Source organism: Zea mays, chromosome 1, assembly GCF_902167145.1.
Source record: "Zea mays cultivar B73 chromosome 1, Zm-B73-REFERENCE-NAM-5.0, whole genome shotgun sequence".
Lineage (NCBI taxonomy): Eukaryota > Viridiplantae > Streptophyta > Magnoliopsida > Poales > Poaceae > Zea > Zea mays.
The window spans coordinates 259622475-259640840 of NC_050096.1; the positions used below are offsets into that span (position 1 = coordinate 259622475).

An 18366-nucleotide genomic window follows, 5' to 3' on the forward strand; every position below is an offset into this window, starting at 1 on the left:
GACCGGACGTAGAGGATACACACAACACTGCCAGCTCTATAAAATAGAATTTCTTCGATGCTAAAAAGATTTCTCCATCGTGTATTAGCGATTAGCCAATTAACATCGGTCAGGTATATTTGGCAAGATGATGTGACCTGAGACTGACAGCATTGTGGAGCAAGGGACGGTCGCGCACTCGCGCTCTTGCTATTTTAAGCAAAGCCCTGAGTCCTAACTCCAACAAGATCCACCGCGCAGACCCTCTGTTATTAGTTGTATACACGTACTCGACGTCCTGTGTTGGCGCAGCGTGCAATGGAGTGCGAGACCGGCCTGGTCGACCGCCCCCTCAACAGCTCAGCGCCGCGCACCGGCGACCCCTTGAAGTGGGGCAAGGCGGCGGAGGGTCTTACTGGGAGCCACCTGGACGAGGTGAAGAGGATGGTGGAGGAGTACCGCGTGCCGCTGGTGAAGATCGACGGCGCCGTGCTCAGCGTCGCTAAGGTGGCAGCCGTCGCCGGCCGGGTACAGGTGGCGCTGGACGAATCCGCACGACCCCGCCTGGAGGCTAGCCGCGAGTGGGTCTTCGAAAGCACCATGAACGGCACAGATACCTACGGCGTCACCACCGGCTTCGGTGGCGCCTGTCACCGCCGCACGAAAGAGTTCGCCGCGCTCCAGAAAGAGCTCATCCGGTAGGAGTAGATACAGTGGTGCCTGCTGTACACTGCTATTTTATATATACTGGAGTACTTGATCACTCTGGGCTCTGGCTGCCACATGCAATAATTCTATTTCGTTCATTGGGTGGGTGGGTGGGTGGGTGGGTCTGAAAATATTACAGATACCTCAACGCCGGCGTCTTTGGAGCCAGCAGCAGCGACGGCTACACGCTGCCGCCAGAGGTCACGCGCGCGGCCATGCTCGTGCGCATCAACACCCTCACCCAGGGCTACTCGGGTATCCGCTTCGAGATCCTCGAGGCCATTGCCAAGCTGCTCAACGCCAACGTGACGCCGTGCCTGCCGCTCCGGGGCTCCATCACCGCGTCTGGCGACCTGGTCCCGCTGTCCTACATCGCCGGCCTCATCACCGGCCGCAAGAATTCAGTGGCGGTGGCCCCGGACGGCACCAAGGTTGACGCCGTCGAGGCGTTCAGGATCGCCGGCATTGAGCACGGGTTCTTCGCGTTGCAGCCCAAGGAAGGGCTCGCCATCGTCAACGGCACGGCCGTGGGCTCCGGTCTCGCGGCGATCGTGCTCTTCGAGGCAAACATTCTCGCCGTCCTTGCTGAGGTCCTCTCGGCACTGTACTGCGAGGTGATGGCTGGCAATCCGGAGTACACCGACCACCTCATCCACGCGCTCAAGCACCACCCTGGACAGATCGAAGCTGCAGCCATCATGGAGCACATACTTGAAGGCAGCTCCTACATGAAGCTTGCCAAGGAGCAGGGAGAGCTTGACCCGCTGACCAAGATGAAGCAGGACAGGTACGCGATCCGCACGACGCCGCAGTGGCTCGGCCCGCAGGTCGAGGTCATCCGCTTCGCTACCAAGTCGATCGAGCGGGAGATCAACTCCGTCAACGACAACCCAATCATCGACGTCGCCCGCCGCAAGGCGCTCCACGGTGGCAACTTCCAGGGCACTCCCGTCGGGGTGTCCATGGACAATACTCGTCTGGCCGTCGCTGCCATCGGCAAGCTCATGTTCGCGCAGTTCTCCGAGCTTGTCAGTAGCTTCTACAGCAATGGCCTTCCCTCCAACCTGTCCGGCGGGCGCAACCCGAGCTTGGACTACGGTTTCAATGGCGCTGAGGTCGCCATGGCGTCCTACTGCTCTGAGCTCCAGTTCCTTGCCAACCCTGTGACAAACCATGTGCAGACAGCGGAGCAGCACAACCAGAGCGTCAACTCTCTCGGCCTCATCTCCTCCAGGATGACCGCCGAGGCCGTCACCATCCTGAAGCTCATGTCCTCCACTTTCCTGATCGCACTGTGCCAGGCCGTCGACCTGCGCCAACTCGAGGAGAGCATCAAGGCCGCTGTTAAGAAGTGCGTGTCGCATGTCGCCAAAAAATCCCAGGCCATCGACGACCACGACCTGCTCGTCGCTATTGACCGCGTGGCGGTGTTCACGTACGCAGAAGACCCGTGCAGACCCAGCTATCCACTGATGCAGAAGCTCCGCGCGGTGCTCATGGAGCATGCGCTCATCAATGGTGACAGCAACACCGAGCGACCTATGGAGACCTCCATCCTGGCCAAGGTGGCTGAGTTCGAGAAGCAGCTCAGCGCAGTGCTACCGGACGAGGTGGAGGCCGCACGAGCGGCTGTGGAGAGTGGCACGACCCCGAACAGGATTACCGAGTGCCGTTCGTACCCGCTGTACAGGTTCGTGCGCGAGGAGCTCGGCGCCGAGTACCTGACCGGCGAGAAGACGCGGTCGCCCGGGGAGGAGGTGGACAAGGTGGTGATCGCCATGAACCAGCGCAAGCACATCGACCCACTGCTGCAGTGCCTCAGCGAGTGGAAAGGCGCGCCCCTGCCAATTATCTGAACTACAGATAAGAGAGAAGACAAGGTATGACGGATGAGAAAAGAAGTACTATCCTGCTACTGTACACGAATAATTCACGCGGTGTGGCGTGCATAAACTATACTATTACCATGGCCATGTGTCTTGACGGCACACAGTTATATTTGATTATCCTGATCTTACTTCACAGCTTAATTCCAAGAAACTACCAAACAACAATTATGATATCATAATTAAATTCAAACGAACTGCTAAGAATCAATTATAATAACGTAAGAGCAGCAATAATCGCAGACAACTTTACTCACATCAGAGTGTGGTCGAGGCCGCGATGTTAATTCTAACCCCCTCCTTCTTGAGTTCTTGTCCTGTTTTATCGCCTTCCTCCCTCTCCACGTCCTCCACCAGAATATATACCTTAGTAAAAAGATGCAGTGTGAGCTCCTCCAAAACCGATGAGTGTTTGAGAATGCAATTTAACTATTAAGGGCTAGTTTAGAAACTCAAATCTTTTAGTCCTTATTTGGATGCTCTCATATTCATCTCAATCCACTTGTATTGATAGATTGTGGTATAAATTACTTTAAGTTCCATCTCAATATATATGAATTGAGATGAATACACTAGTATCTAAATGAGGCCCTACACTACCGGAATCAGCGCCTTTGCCGTGTGTCTCAGACACACGGCAAAGGCTATTTTACACTCGGCAAAGGCTTTGCCGAGTGTAACACTCGGAACAGAATGCTCGGCAAACTGTACATCGGCAACAGCCTCTTTGCCGAGTACTTATTGTCGGGCACTCGACAAAGACTTTGTCGAGTGCCATTTGGCACTCGGCAAAGAAAAGTCACCGTCACGGCGCCAAGTGACGGTGACGGATCCTTTGCCGAGTGCATTTTGTGGCACTCGGCAAAGAGACCAATTTTGCCGAGTGTTTGCTCGAGAGGCCCTCGGCAAAGACTGGTCCAGTGGACCCCACCGCCAGTCCCTGTGCCGAGAGCTCTAGTAGGCACTCGGCAAATGAGGCTTCTTTGCCGAGTATCTGGTGGACTGGCACTCGGCAAAGAACCCTCCAGTGGGCCCCTTTGCCAGTATCTTTGCCGAGTGCCTTGGCAACAACACTCGGCAAAGATGTCTTTGCCGGTTCCCAGGTTTCCTTCTTTGCCGAGTGCCATTGTCAGCACTCGGCAAAGATGGCTTTACCGGTTCCCAGGTTTCCTTCTTTGCCGATTGCCATGGTCATAGCACTCGGCAAAGCGACCCTTTGTCGAGTGTTACACTCGGCAAAGTGACCAGGATGTCCCTTTTTTATTTGCTTTTGTTGTTCCATCCAAACAAACAAAAGATATATATCATCCACATCACATTATATATCAATCACATCACAGAATGAACACATTTATCATCAACACCATATATATCACAAAGTCTCACTAAAGTCTCACAAATATAAGTCAGGATCATCACAAAACAGATATAAGTCTGCATCATCACTAACATCACCAAGTATCTCACAAGATAAAGTCTAACTAACATCACCAACACTCATAAAGGTAAGTCTGGATCATCACAAAACAGATCATCAACGAGGTGGGCATCTGGACTGGTTCGGCGAAGGGCTGGACGAAGCATGAGGACTGTCACGAAGTATGGGTCGCTTAGGGAGGCTCGCGGGACCTCGCAGGTAGATACTCCTCGAACCTGAGGAGCCAGAACCTGAGACGTCCTGCTGAGCGGCGGCGTCGTCGTCGTCGTCCTGCTGCGCCGCATCGTCGTCGTCCTGCTGTGCCGCATCAACAGCGGCTTGCTGCTCCACCTGCTGTTGTACGGCGTCGTCCTGCTGCGCCTCCTCCTCCGTCCTACGGGTGCTCCTCCTCCCCCTCCCCCTCCCCCTCCTCGTCCTCGTCCCACCGCCCACCATCTTTGTCCAACAACCTGCAATTAAGAGTAAACAATTAAGCACATATAAAAAATATGTATTTAGAAACATATGCAAAATAAATGAAATATAGCATTACATCGATTAAAAATAATCTTCATATGTGTCCGGGTTAGCCGGATCATAAGTGTCATCATCACTATCAACCATTTCATAGTCGACATCATCTGAAGGTGCAATTTCGTCATTGGCATTGCCTTCAAGTATTTCTAAGTCATTCTCATTTTGCACCTCATCATCCTCGTCATCAACAACCATTTCAATATCTACTTCCATTCCGATCGCTTCGGTTAAGTCTATCTCAAATTGCCCTTCGAGCCCATCTTCTTGGAAGAACTCTCTGTCATATGTGTCCGGGTCTAAGTTATAATCTTCATCGTTTGGAACAGGTAATTTAGCGTGCGGTGATACCTTATACACAACATCCCAACCCTTAAGATGTTGTTTCGTTTGGCACGCATATGGAAGATAATACACTTGTGTGGCCTGTTGGGCCACAATATAGACATCGTCTCCTGGTAAGGTGGAATCCTGTCGAATTTCGACTAGCCCAAGATTAGAATGTGTTCGTCTCGTAACTTCAGGGTCAAACCAATGACATTTGAATATCACTGGAGTAAGAAGTTTGGAACCATAAAAATTGAGTTCATATATTTCTTCAATTCTTCCATAATACTCGACCTCGTCAAGCCCGGGCGTATAGACTCCAGAACACGTGGTTTTTCGATTGGGCCGACTTTGGTCGTAGCTTGTTGTGCGAAAACGGTATCCATTGACGTCATACCCAGAAAATTTCCTGACCCTATAGGCAAAGCCATTGGCTACTTGTCTCAACTCGGCACTCATAGACGGCTCTCTTTGGTCCTGCAAGTTCAAACACGCTAGATTGTTATATTATTCGCACGTAAGAGCAACTTCAAATGACAAACTAAGCACGTACCTTACGTTTAAACTAGGAAATGAAATCGGGCAATCCATTTCCCGCACCCTTTTGAAGAAGGGTATCATATTCCTGTGGAGTTGGGTCCCTTGATCGACGCCAGAATTCATGAAGAAATTGCTCCATGTATGGCGTCACCTCTTCAAGGTTAGTCAATACATATAGCATGATATGGCGCCACTCTTCATGTCTCAGGGTCTTGGTGGTCGAACCACTTGCGCTTCCGAGTTGCCCTCGAAACATGCTGAGGTTCGATTCATTGTCGCCATCATTGTAACGAGGGGGCAGGGAGAGTGTACTGTCCGGAGAACAACAGGGAGGTGACGCCGAAACTCTATCTCGGACCGGAGTAGAGCATGAAACTAACACCATCTACGCAACCGCAGGCTGTCCAAAAAACGAACCGCAGGCTGTCCAAAAAACGTGGACAATTCGAAACTGATACATTTGTAGATATGCAAAGATCTGCATATCTACACCGTATCTCTTTCGAACGGGAGACGCCTAACAGGGTTACGTGATCTACGACCATGATGCGGATGTAGAGGTTATACCTAGGGTGGCGGTGGAGTCAGGCTAGTGGGGCTGTGGTGGGTCGGTGCAGTGGCGACGCGAGGCAGACCCGCAGCGGCTAGGAAGACCTCTGCAAAAAAAATAAACAAGTCTGTCAACAAAAAAATTCGGCAGCACCTCCCCTGCACGGGGAGGTTTCCAAAACCTGCAAATAAAAGTAACAGCACGATGGCTGACATTCACATGTATACCAGGAGCACATAAAAGCTTTGATAATACCGTTGAAGGCGACAAAGCATTTATGGGCATATGTTTTGAGCACATAAAAGCTTTGATAATACAAGAACATATATACTAACGAAAAAACATATGTTTTTGCTCGGTCATTTCACGGTAAGGGTTGAAGATAATTCAGTATCAATCGTTGGGTGAAGCTTCACCTAGGGTTTCTAGAATCCATCACATAAATCATTTTAACATATATATTTTATTATTATATGTGAGTTTCTCTTTTATTGGACCTTGAATTGACATGCTAAGAGAAATTGGCTCATAAATTTGTATAATACTTATCTAGGACTATTAAAAAACATATGTTTATACCGTGGAGGCGCGGCGTCGTCGAGGCCGAGGGCGAGGGCGGCCGTGGGACGCGGCGGCGTCGGGGGCCGAGGTCGAGGGCGGCCGTGGGGGCGTGGCGGCGTGGGGAGGCGTGCGCGGCGGCGTGGGGCGGCGTGTGCGGGCGCGGCGGCGTGCGCGGGCGCGGCGGCGTGCGCGGGCGCGGCGGCGTGCGTGGGCGCGGCAGCCGAGGATGCCGGCGGCGTGGGGGCAGGGCTGCGGTGGCAGGGGCGCGGCGACGTTGGTCGCGACGTCGTCGGACGCGGCGGCGTGGAGAGGTGCGCGGGCGCGGCGTGGAGAGGGCAACGGAGTGAGAGAGAGAGAGAGTGAGAAAGGAAGAAGTTACCAGGCGCTATTTACACGTTCTTTGCCGAGTGTCCGCGATCTGGCACTCGGCAAAGATTTTCTTAAAATATTAAAATATTCTTTGCCGAGTGCCAGATCGCCGGCACTCGGCAAAGTGTGCTTTGCCAAGTGCCAGCTGGATGCCACTCGGCAAAGAATATTTTACAATCCTTTGTCGAGTGTCATCTTTGGACACTCGGCAAATTACTTTTTTATTTTTTTATTTTCCCTACTAATTTTTTTGTGGTATGTTCCTACACTATATAGACCTGCATGTACCATTTTGAGATAATTAGAACAGTGTTTTCTATAGCTAATACATTTAGTTTTTTATTTGAATTTCTTCGAAAAACTCACATTTGAACTGCAGGTCTCTCGAAACTTGGAAAACTGTGCATGCAAAAATAATATTCATTCTACTTAGCACAAGTTACGACCAATTTTAGGATCGGACCGGAAACTTCGAGCACCATGCAACTCAACATGGCCGTGAACTTGCCACACAGCTGTTTAAAAAAATTATAAAACACAAACAAACTTAGAAAATCATGAAACTTGTTCACATGTCATGATATCATATGTAGAGTCTGTTATAAAAAATTTAGAATATTTGGAGAAAGTTGTGAGACATTATGTGTAGAAACCTAAGAGAACTACACATGAAATCATAGAGTTTCAATGTAGTTCTCTTAGGTTTCTACACACAGTGTCCCGCAACTTTCTCCAAACATTCTAAAATTTTTATCGCAGCCTGTACATATGATATCATGACACGTGGACAAGTTTCAGGATTTTTTGACTTTGTTTGTGTTTTATACAATTTTTAAACATGTGGATGGCAAGTTCACGGCCATGTTTAGTGAGCATGTTGCTCGAAGTTTCCGGTCCGCTCCTGGAATCGGTCGTAACTTATGCTAAGTAACATGAATATCATTTTTGCATGCACGGTTTTCCAAGTTTCGAGTGACCTGCAGTTCAAATCTAAATGTTCCGAAGAAATTCAAATAAACGAACTAAATCTACTAACGATTGAAAACTATGTTAAAATTGTCCACAAATGGTACAAGTAGGTCTACATAGTGTAGGAACATACCACAAAAATTTTGAGAGACAAAATAAAAAAAATAAAAATATACTTTGCCGAGTGTCTAGAGCTGACACTCGGCAAAGTACGCTTTGCCGAGTGCCTACTGTGTGGCACTCGGCGAAGAATCCTCTTTGCCGAGTGCCAGCAGTTGGCTCTCGGCAAACACTGACGGCCGTCAGCTGTGGGACGGCCGCTAACGGCGCTTTGCCGAGAGCCACCTTTGCCGAATGTTTGACTCTCGGCAAACGTGTCGTTGCCGAGTGCGTCCTGTGCCGAGTGTTAAGCACTCGGTAAAGGGGATCTTTGCCGAGAGCCTACGTTTACCGAGCGCGGCACTCGACAAAGCCTTCTTTGCCGAGTGCCCGATAAAAAGTACTCGGCAAAGCCGCCGGCACTCGGCAAAGCCTGCGATTTCGGTAGTGCTAGAGGTTCGGAGGGAATTGAGAGGAAAATGGACTAATATTTCCCTCAATCCCCTCAAATCTTCAATAAGATTTGAGTTTCCAAACTCGCTCTATTAGGATCCACACACCACCATTCATTTAGAAGTAGAGTCCTCGAGTTGTTGAAAGTTGGGCTCAATTACAATTTTACAAATGTGTGGAAAAAACTTGGACAAAAAAGCAGATAGAAAATAATCGACTATTATTCAATGTGAAACAGACAATCTTTAGTTTTTAAGAATACATGGAACTTGATATAGATATCGCAACAAAAATAAAAACAGTCAGGTTAATTAGAAAACATAAGAATGAAAAAACTAATAATTGGACAGCTTTTGGAGCGAAGACAGAATGCTCCCATTGATCTCGTTACCGAAGTGTCGAAACAAGGGCCCTGGTCACAGCGAAGAGGCAAAGACCGGGAAACTGATTCTTGAAGGTGTGGGAACTCGTCCTCCCACTTCTTATGGGTAAAGATGTACAACCTCTGCAAAGTGTAAAATTGGTATATCAGTCGTTCTCATGCGGCTCGGACCTCTCACACCATTAATTTATAGAATTAAATTTAACCTGTCATGCATTATTGCATTGTAGGATTTCAATATTGATCAAGTATTTAAATGGTATGGTATTTACTTATACTTAGTAATTGCTAATAAAATTTTGACCAATAAATTTAAAAGCATTGCTCAGCCTTAATCATTTTTTCTGGTAGCCTTACACCACATGAGCTCCAATCATAAGTGAGCTCATACACACTTTTCCCCACACTACTAAGTGATGACCGTATGGGAGCTCACCCTTGTTATAATCACATCAGGTCAAGAACAGGTACCGCCGGAGGAGCATGAAGATTGCTACAGTAAGTTCAGAGAGGTCTAGGTCGTCATCTTCTAGTCAACTATGGTTGTGGAGGATCATTGTCATCATATAGTGTAATATATTTAGCTATTTTGTGAAGAACTTCTATTATATAATAAAGACGTGACATTGTTTTTTGAACCATGAGTCGTCATATGTGTGAGACTTGATCCTAGCACACATTTGAGATGCATCTGGATTTGTCCTTAAATCCGAGTGTCACACGGTACCAAAACCAGACAGTCTTAATCAATGAAGTCCTTTCCATAGAGGAGGAGACCAAACTACTATCCTGCCTAAGTCGCAACAAGGACATCTTCGCATGGTCAGCTTTAGACCTCGTCGATGTCAATCGCACAGTCATCGAGCACGGTCTAAGCATCGACCCCTCCATACGCCCCAAAAAGCAGAAGCTCCGCAAAATTCCAGACGAAAAAATCGAAGCCGCAAAAGCCGAAGTCCAGAGACTACTTGAGGCCAAGTTTATCGAGCCAGTTGACTACCCCACCTGTCTTGCCAACGTAGTTATGGTCAAGAAGAAAAACAATAGGTGGATAATGTGCATAGACTTCACTAGCCTCAATAAAGCTTGACCCAAAGGCGACTTCCCCCTCCCCAGAATCGACAAAATCATCGACTAAGAGGCAGGATTAGAAGTCATGTCCCCGCTAGACTATTTTTCAGGATATCACAAGATATACATGAAAGAGGAGGATAAGGCGAAGACGAGTTTCATCACCCCTTTGGTACATATTTTTTTATACGTATGCCCGAAGTCCTAAAAACACTAGCTCCACCTTTTCAAGAATAACAAAGACAGTGCTGGAAGGGCAATTGGGGTTCAATGTCTTTACATATATCGACGACATAGTCGTCGCAAGCAGAAACAAGGAAGATCACATCGCCGACCATGTAGAAACATTCACAAAAATGCGCGAAGCCAGACTTCACCTGAACCCATAAAAGTGCATATTCAGAGCCTGCCACGGCAAAATCTTAGCCTATCTCGCATCTCATAGAAGTATAGAAGCTAACCCTACCAAAGTAAAAGCAATAATGGACATGCATCATCCAAAGTCAACAAAGGACATATATAGACTAGCACGAAGGTTGGCAGCATTGAACATATTCATTTCTCGATCTGCAGAATGAAGCCTACCCTTTCTCCATACACTATGAGGAACAAAGGACTTTGCCTGGGGCCTGAACAAGCAGCAGCCTTCAAGTTTCTCAAAGGCTACTTATCAGAGCTAACTACCTTAGCGAGTCCTGATCTCGTCTCCGCACTCCTGTTGTACGTCGTAGCATTCGACAGCGCAGTCAATGCATCTCTAGTGCAAGAAAAACTCAAAGATGGAAAACTGCAGCAACAACTCGTATACTTCGTCTTCAAGGTCCTCAGTAGCTCCAAATGCAACTAGACTGAGATGGAGAAAATAGCATATGCAGTCCTCATGGTATCACGAAAGTTGTGCCACTACTTCGAGGCACAGAAAATAAGGGTGCCCACGAATCAAAGCCTCAATGACTTATTCAGCAACCTAGAAGCTTTAGGGCAACCGAACTCTTTGGCTACAATATAGTCTTCGAGTCAAGAAGCATAATAAAATCACAAGTCCTCGCCGACTTCATAGTAGATTGGATAGGGCCTTCCTCTTCCAGCTTAGATGTTCTGACCCTAAAGGATTGTGATATCCTAGAACGTGGCTTAATAGAATTAATAGAATACACATACCAATAAGGTGATCCTTCTTTTCTAGAAGCTCCTCTCCAAAGAACCTCTAAGTTAAGAGTGTTTTGCTTGGAGCAATTTGAGGATGGGTGACCGACCGGGAAGTGCTTCCCAAGTGCGCATGAGTGAGGACAAAATGTGCAGAAAAGACTAGTGTTGGTCTGTGTGGATGGTCTATGATCTAGGAGGGCTGCTAGGAGTAAGTACCGCTGGTCCAAGAGTGGACTGGGTGTTACAATTGGGATCACAGCAGACCTTCGTAAATTCACGGGCGTGTATGGGCTAGGGATTCGGATATATGGCGCATATTGAAGGATTATAGGGACGCTACACTAGAGCAAAACAAAATTTTTGATCCCATAAAACCAAGAACTACTGCGGTTATAGGTCATGGAATTACCACTAGACGCGTAGGGCAGCAGAAGACGTCTCGATGTAGACGAACGCGTCGAGCAGTGTTGCGCAATCGCCCGCGTCCTTCACGTTCCCGCAAGGTTCGTCTAAGTGCTCCAAATGCAGCACCTTCGAGGTATCCACACATACAGGGAGGAAGCTCCGCGTTCCGAACTGCTAGGTTCGCGACGGTGGCTAGGCGAGGGCAAGGGGTAGGCGACTGCTCGTTTACTGGTGGCCAATTAAGGTTCACTTAACCGCGCCCCTGCCCCTCATTATATAGGCGTTCTGGTGGGCTTTTGACTCTGAGGCCCATAAGTAACCCTAAAGCCCTGTCTAATTTCGAATCTAATTCGATTTAGGCTTCATTCCCCTTAAGTGTGTGACCCTATAGGTTCACGTACATATAGATATGGCTCAAGCACTCTTACTTGGTTCAATAATTGACAGCGGTCTCTAGCAAGACATGTCAACTCCTATGCGTAGGTAAAGATCATATCAGACGAACCATTGCAACATTATGTACATGTTGTTCCCTTTGTCTCACGATATTTGGTCTGGCTCTAAGACGACCTCTCTTTCTCGATACTGTGAATTGGAATCCTTTCATTGGTTAACACTTAACCCTAGCACGACCATGCATTTCTTAATCCAATCACTCGAGGGGCCAGAGATATCTCTCTCAAGAAGAGAGGTACAAATTCCATCTTGACTAACCATGCCTCACAACATGCTTCCTAACAAACCCAAAACTACCTTTATAACTACCCAGTTACGGAGTAGCGTTTGATAGTCCCTAAGTAAGTCAATTCACATCTTGAGAACATGCGACAATCTTAGGTCTAAGGACACAGTATACATGTTGCAAAACGAGAACTATATTTCAATACCTCACGTTGGATCAGTTCAGCCTCATGTCATACATGCGCCCACATTATTAGTTTAACATCTCCATATCCATGACTTGTGAAATGTAGCCATCAACTAATACATGTGCTAGCCATCGACTCGGAATAGGGACATTATTTAGAATAACCATACAAGTAAAGAATCTCACAAACAATTCACATAATTGCTAATCAATACAAGGTGCCTTTCATGGATATTCAATTAAGCAATATATATATCATGGATACAAAGAAATATGCTTATCTCTATGATTATCTCTAGGGCATATTTCTAACAGTCTCCCACTTGCACTAGAGTTAATCTAGTAGATATCTAATACCCATAGATCTCATGTGTGACTCGTGCTTAGGTTGTGGAAGAGGTTTTGTCAAAGGATCAACAACATTCAAATCCGTATGTATTTTGCATATCTTTATCTCACCCCGCCTAACGAATTCTTGTATGAGGTGAAACTTCCGCAGTACGTGTTTGCTTTTCTGGTGATTCCTTGGCTCCTTAGCTTGCGCAATAGCCCCATTGTTGTCACATTAGATGTTCAATGGACTAGAGGCATTAGGAAACACAGCAAGCTCGATGAGGATCTTCCGTATCCAAACACCTTCCTTCACAAATTCAGAAGCTGCAATGTACTTGGCTTCTGTTGTAGAATCAGTCACAGTCTCCTGCTTGGAACTCTTCCCGCTAACAACACCACCATTTATTATGAACACAAAACCTGATTGCGATTTTAACTCGTCTGGATCAGTTTAGAAGCTAGCATCGGTGTAACCAGTTACAACGAGCTCCTCCGAACCCCCATATACCATGAACATATCTTTAGTCCTTCTCAATTACTTAAGAATGCCTTTTACCGTTGTTTAGTGATCCTCACTTGGATCAGTCTAGTGCCTACTCATAGCACTTATAGCATATGAAACATCTGGGTGTGTACTTATCATGGCATACATGATTGATCCAATTGCCGAGACGTACGATACCTTACTCATGCGCTCTCGCTCATTAGCTGTTGTAGGACACTGCTTCTTCATAAGGTGTATACGATGTGACATAGGTAAGAACCCTTTCTTGGACTATTCCATGTTGATCTATTTTAATACCTTGTCAATGTATGTATCTTGACTTAATCCTATAAGCCACTTCGACCTATCTCTATAGATCCTTATGCCCAAAATATATGTTGTTTTCTCTAAATCTTTCATATAAAAACTCTTTTTCAGTGAAACATTGATGGACTCCAGCATAGGAATATCGTTCCCAATCAATAATATGTCATCCACATACAAGATCAGAAATACAGCAGCGCTCCCACTTTCGTTCTTTTAAACACAAGCTTCTTCATTCTGATGAAAACCAAACCCTTTAACCACTTCATCAAAATGAATGTTCCAACTCCGAAATGCTTGCTTCAACCCATAAATAGATTTCTGAAGTTTGCATATCTTTCCAGCATTGATCGGATCGACAAAACCCTCGGGTTGTATCATATACACATCCTTATCTAGTTTTCCATTAAGAAAAGTTGTTTTGACATTCATTTGTCAAATCTCATAATCTGTCAAATCTCATAATCGAAATATACGACAATAGCTAGTAAAGAACGATTTAATTAGTACTTTATATTATTTTAAAAAATGAAAACTGGAAAAGGAAAAGAATTGGAGGAAGAAACGGACAGGATAACCGAGTGGGAGAGTGGGAGTTGGTCACTTGGTCTAGTACTCTAGTACAGTTGTTAGAATAAACCCTCCACTGTCAGAGCCCAAACCTCTCACGTTAACCAAAAAAAAGGGAAATTTGGATTCATACCATTAAAAGATCACCACTTTGAATCCATACCATTACTATCTCACTTACATGTGGGTCCACATGAGTCAATGACATGTGAGGTCCATGGTATATATCTAAAGTTTGGATCTTTTAATGGTATAGATCCAATTGTTCAAAAAAAAAAAAAAGGCAGAACCTTTCTGGTCTGGCCACCCGCATTCCGTGACAGTTCCTCGTCTTCTTCCTCTCCGCCTGCTCGCTTCCCCAACCCACTCACGCTTCCGCTGTGCCTGCCAGTTACCTTGCGCCTCACTGGATCGCACCAACCCTCTCCCGCTCATCGGACGGCGATGCAGGTCGGGGACGGCGGTGGGGACTCGGCGGACTTGCGGGGCCGCCACCGGATCCAGGCCGAGCTCAAGAAGCTCGAGCAGGAGGCGCGCTTCCTCGAGGTGTGTGCCCCTGTCTCCCCTCCCCCCATGAACTCGCTTCCTGCCTCGTCGATTCCATAGCGTTAGTGCGTACTATGCTGGCTTGGCTGTGTTCCAAAAAGAATTGATCATCGCAAAAAGGAAAACTCCTTTTCAGAGGACTTCTTGGTGGTATGATCTCCTGAAATGCAGGGGTAGGGAGTATCCATCCCACCGAATTCGGCCAAGCATGCTGCTTTCTAGCCCAATGGTCAAAGTATGCAGAACAGTCTAGAACAATCCGTGGCATAATTTCCGAGATTCATATTCTCCCTCTTATGATCCATGAGGAAATAATGGCCATGGGAAGTTAGGGACATCTTTTCTTGCTATGGTTTCCCAAGACCCGCGTTTTCCTGCGTTCCTTCCTCGTGGAGGTGCAGGTGGGTCTGGGTTGGGAGAAGCAGCCATGTGCATGTGCAAGTGCAAGCTCCATGTGCTCTTTGTTTCCTGCCTTGTCCTGCTGCAACAATGTGCTTGTTGCGAATATTCATTTTTCCGTTCCGTTGTGTGGGCCTTTTTTCTGATGGGGACAAACGCGGAGTAGCTCTTTCTGTCCGACTAGTTGGAGTTTTATGCCTTGATAGATATATTGCAGTCTGTAGTCGAAAACCCTACTGATTCTTCTGCACCAAATGATTGGGGACAGTGTACTGAAGACTGAAACCTCTGATGAGGCGTGGTGATGCTCCTTTCTGGGTGGGTGGGTGGGGGGACCTGTGGCCATGGGAACCTGTTTTCTAGTTTCTGAGATGCAGCGTCTGTACTTTAAATATATGTACTTATTTGTGGGACAGCACATAGCAGTGTTGGTTAAAACCATTTATAAAGCAGAACATATTTCTTTTCTAATAAGTATACTTGAGCAGCAAGATCAGCGAAAGTGATTTTATTAAGGACATAGAGCCTGCTACCATTTATATATGCATTATCTATTTATCTTTGACATTCTGAAGCTGGAGCCATGAAGCTAAGCAGCTAATAATAACTGACAAGCTCGTATGTTGGCTCAGCAATGTCTTATGGTAAACTTGTATGTTGGGCAAGGGACATATCTTGAACATTACTGTTTGCTTGTTTGACGTTGTTGTTTTTTTTTTTTTTGCTGAAATATTTGTTTATATGTTTATAAGGCACCGAAGAATTCATGCAAGTTTAAAAGCATGTAGAACTGTCGAGTCTTGATAACTTTTAATAGCATCCTAGTTCTTTATATGGTGAAATCCTTCCATTGACATCTACGAGCTGCAGTCTTTCTGAAGCAGAAATACCAGCAGATACCATCAAGTGATGGACATACTGTACCTTCCAAGCATGTAGTAATGCAGCATGGTCATTCCTGCTCCCTCTGTTTTTTATTAATCAACAGCCTGGATCCGACAGATAGATCATCAGACCTTCCAGAAAATAACATTTTCCACAAGTTTTACTTGTGAATGTGATATAGACAACTTATCATAAGCTTCACTTTTTTGGCCAAATTGTGATGATTCGTCTGCATTGTTTTTGGCCGTTATCATTTCCATTCAGGTAGAGATTGGATTATCGATTTACTGTCCACATGGCCCATCCTGTAGCATCTTTGTGTACATATAAAGAGCATCTTCAATTGTCATTTTTGTTTCTGAATCTTCAGCTTATGCCCTGGCCCACAACATATACGCAAATAAGCAAAGCTACACATTACCAACTAACCACATAATAAATTTATCAATATCAGTGCTGTAGACTACATTTCCTCTGCGTTCTGGACATTATCGTCAGATCTGTCAAAGTTTTTTTTCCTTTTGTTAATACTCCCTCCGTCCCAAGATATAAGGCGTAACCACTTTTTATTCTTGTCCCACAATATAAGGCGTGCTCTCTCTATGCATACGTATATCGATGCAGTGGTATAGAGACAATTAAATGCATTTCTTGGTCTTTGAACCAGAGGTGGTTACGCCTTATATCCTGGGACGGAGGGAGTACATAATAACTATGCACAAGTGGCAAAGATGTAATTACTATCTAAGCTGTTGTAGTTTTCCACCCTTACCTAAGTAGTGATGTTCTCAGTTTTCAAACACTGATGCGTCAGTGCGATTGAGTGCAGGAGGAACTTGAAGAGCTCGATAAAGCGGATAAGGTATCATCTGCGTTGCAAGAGTACGTGTCACCTGCAGAAGAAATGTGATTTAAACCCAGCATTTTGCTATGGTGCTTATGATCTGAAGGCAATTTTTATATGGCTTGTTGCTGGAGATTGACTGGGCTGTTTTACGTGGCCAGGTTTCTAATAGCAATGGAAAGAAAAGCTGACCCTCTACTTCCTGTGTAAGAGAAGCGAAAAAGTTACTTATGTTGCTTTTTATCCAAACATCTAACTGATATATTCACAATATTGCCTTTGCTTGTTTGTTTGTTTTTCGTTTCCCCTGTTGTTGCAGATCTGCTGGACCTGTGAATCAGTCCTGGGATAGGTGGTTTGAAGGTCCTCAAGATCTGCGCGGATGCAAATGCTGGTTTTTGTGATACTGGGCAATATTATCAAGAGAAACAGCAAGAGGCGATTCTTGCTACCATTCAAGTGTACATCATTTTTTTTGTCCCCGCAGTATAACCAGTATCCATTTGAGGCGAGGATTCTGGATGGCATCATCCAAAGATCCGTGTAAGGCGTGAAGGACTCAGGAAATGGCCTGAGAAGTGAGGACAGAAATCTGGAATTCAAAAGTGACAAACTTTGTCCTAACATGTTCTCTGTAGACTGAACTGAACTCTTGTTGACTGGCAATCAGTTTGTTTTGTGTTTATCCAACCCAAATGCCTTACTTTTCTGTGATCCTTGTGCTACTAACATTTCAAATTATTGTACCATGGCGTGGGAACTTACATAATCCACGTGATTGGTTACCCTGCTCGCCATATTCATGTCAGCGTTGACCGTGTGTGAGCTAGTGATTGGTTGCCTGCGGGAGCACGACTCTGGCTTGTACGCGCTGCTGCAGCCTAACATTTTTACCTGCTCGCTTGCATGCGCGGGGAAATAGAAATCTGACATCGCCAGGCCACCGCCAGACCGCTCCAGTACGATGGCAGCTGACTCTTTGCTGTGACCAAGAAGGCATGTTTTTTTCCCCGAATTACGATTGATTGATATACACAGACGTGTAATCTTCACACGGTTTCCTGTGAGCGTATCAGCGTATGGGGCATGTCGTACTCCTGCTTGCTTACCCAAGGCCTGTTTTTGTTTTGCTATATTGGACGTACATGTATATTAGTACGTATGTGTACATACATCTACGGTGGAGTATGTGTGCATGCTTTTTTAAACAATACCATGCGTAATATTATATTGTTGGTGCCGATTTGAGCACCAATCATTGCGAGCTGTACTGCAGCGGTACTTTCTGCGGAGCCACGGACGGTCCACAACCCGTTGCAGAAGCAGTTTCTTCTCTGCGTCGAGTCGGACGGTCGATGGTCCACGACCTGTGACAGGAGCAGGTTCTTGCGCCGAGCCGGACAGTGCGTGCGTGCTGGCCGGACAGTCCGCGCGTGCATAGAGGCGGCGACGTTGGCCAAACAAAAGATGGATCTGACCTCTCTAGGAGGAACCTCATCAGAGAGGAGAGATCTTAAGGTTTGTCTTAGAATCGACAGATCACCCAAGACGTCACCAAACGACATAGAGTCGCAGAGAGATAAAGAAGACTACGTTATTGTTTACTCTTAGGGCATGAAAGTAAATGAACGATAAATAGATTGATTTGGTTCAATTATGGACCTTTAATCGGTGGTATCCCTTTAAATATATATCCGTTTCTAGACGTCTTCCT

General features: G+C 46.2%; 2 protein-coding genes across 2 annotated transcripts; both read left to right on the top strand.

Annotated features, from left to right (window-relative positions):
• Positions 1–209: 209 nt before the first annotated feature.
• LOC109943525 (phenylalanine ammonia-lyase) lies at positions 210–2709 on the top strand. Its single transcript, XM_020546836.1, has 2 exons — positions 210–677; positions 827–2709. Exons 1-2 carry the CDS (start codon positions 298–300, stop codon positions 2541–2543), a joined length of 2097 nt encoding a protein of 698 aa, XP_020402425.1. The 5' UTR covers positions 210–297; the 3' UTR covers positions 2544–2709.
• An 11596-nt stretch (positions 2710–14305) lies between these two features.
• LOC100286366 (AGG2) lies at positions 14306–17362 on the top strand. The gene is made up of 4 exons (NM_001159253.1): positions 14306–14524; positions 16638–16690; positions 16814–16858; positions 16972–17362. Exons 1-4 carry the CDS (start codon positions 14423–14425, stop codon positions 17054–17056), a joined length of 285 nt encoding a protein of 94 aa, NP_001152725.1. The 5' UTR covers positions 14306–14422; the 3' UTR covers positions 17057–17362.
• Positions 17363–18366: the final 1004 nt, after the last annotated feature.

Coding starts and splice junctions, on each gene's coding strand:
- LOC100286366 (NM_001159253.1), top strand. CDS start 14,423: ATGCAGGTCGGGGACGGCGGTGGGGACTCGGCGGACTTGCGGGGCCGC. Junction 16,691..16,813: donor GTATCATCTGCGTTGCAAGA/GTACGTGTCACC, acceptor TTACGTGGCCAG/GTTTCTAATAGCAATGGAAA. Junction 16,859..16,971: donor GCTGACCCTCTACTTCCTGT/GTAAGAGAAGCG, acceptor CTGTTGTTGCAG/ATCTGCTGGACCTGTGAATC.
- LOC109943525 (XM_020546836.1), top strand. CDS start 298: ATGGAGTGCGAGACCGGCCTGGTCGACCGCCCCCTCAACAGCTCAGCG. Junction 678..826: donor CTCCAGAAAGAGCTCATCCG/GTAGGAGTAGAT, acceptor AAAATATTACAG/ATACCTCAACGCCGGCGTCT.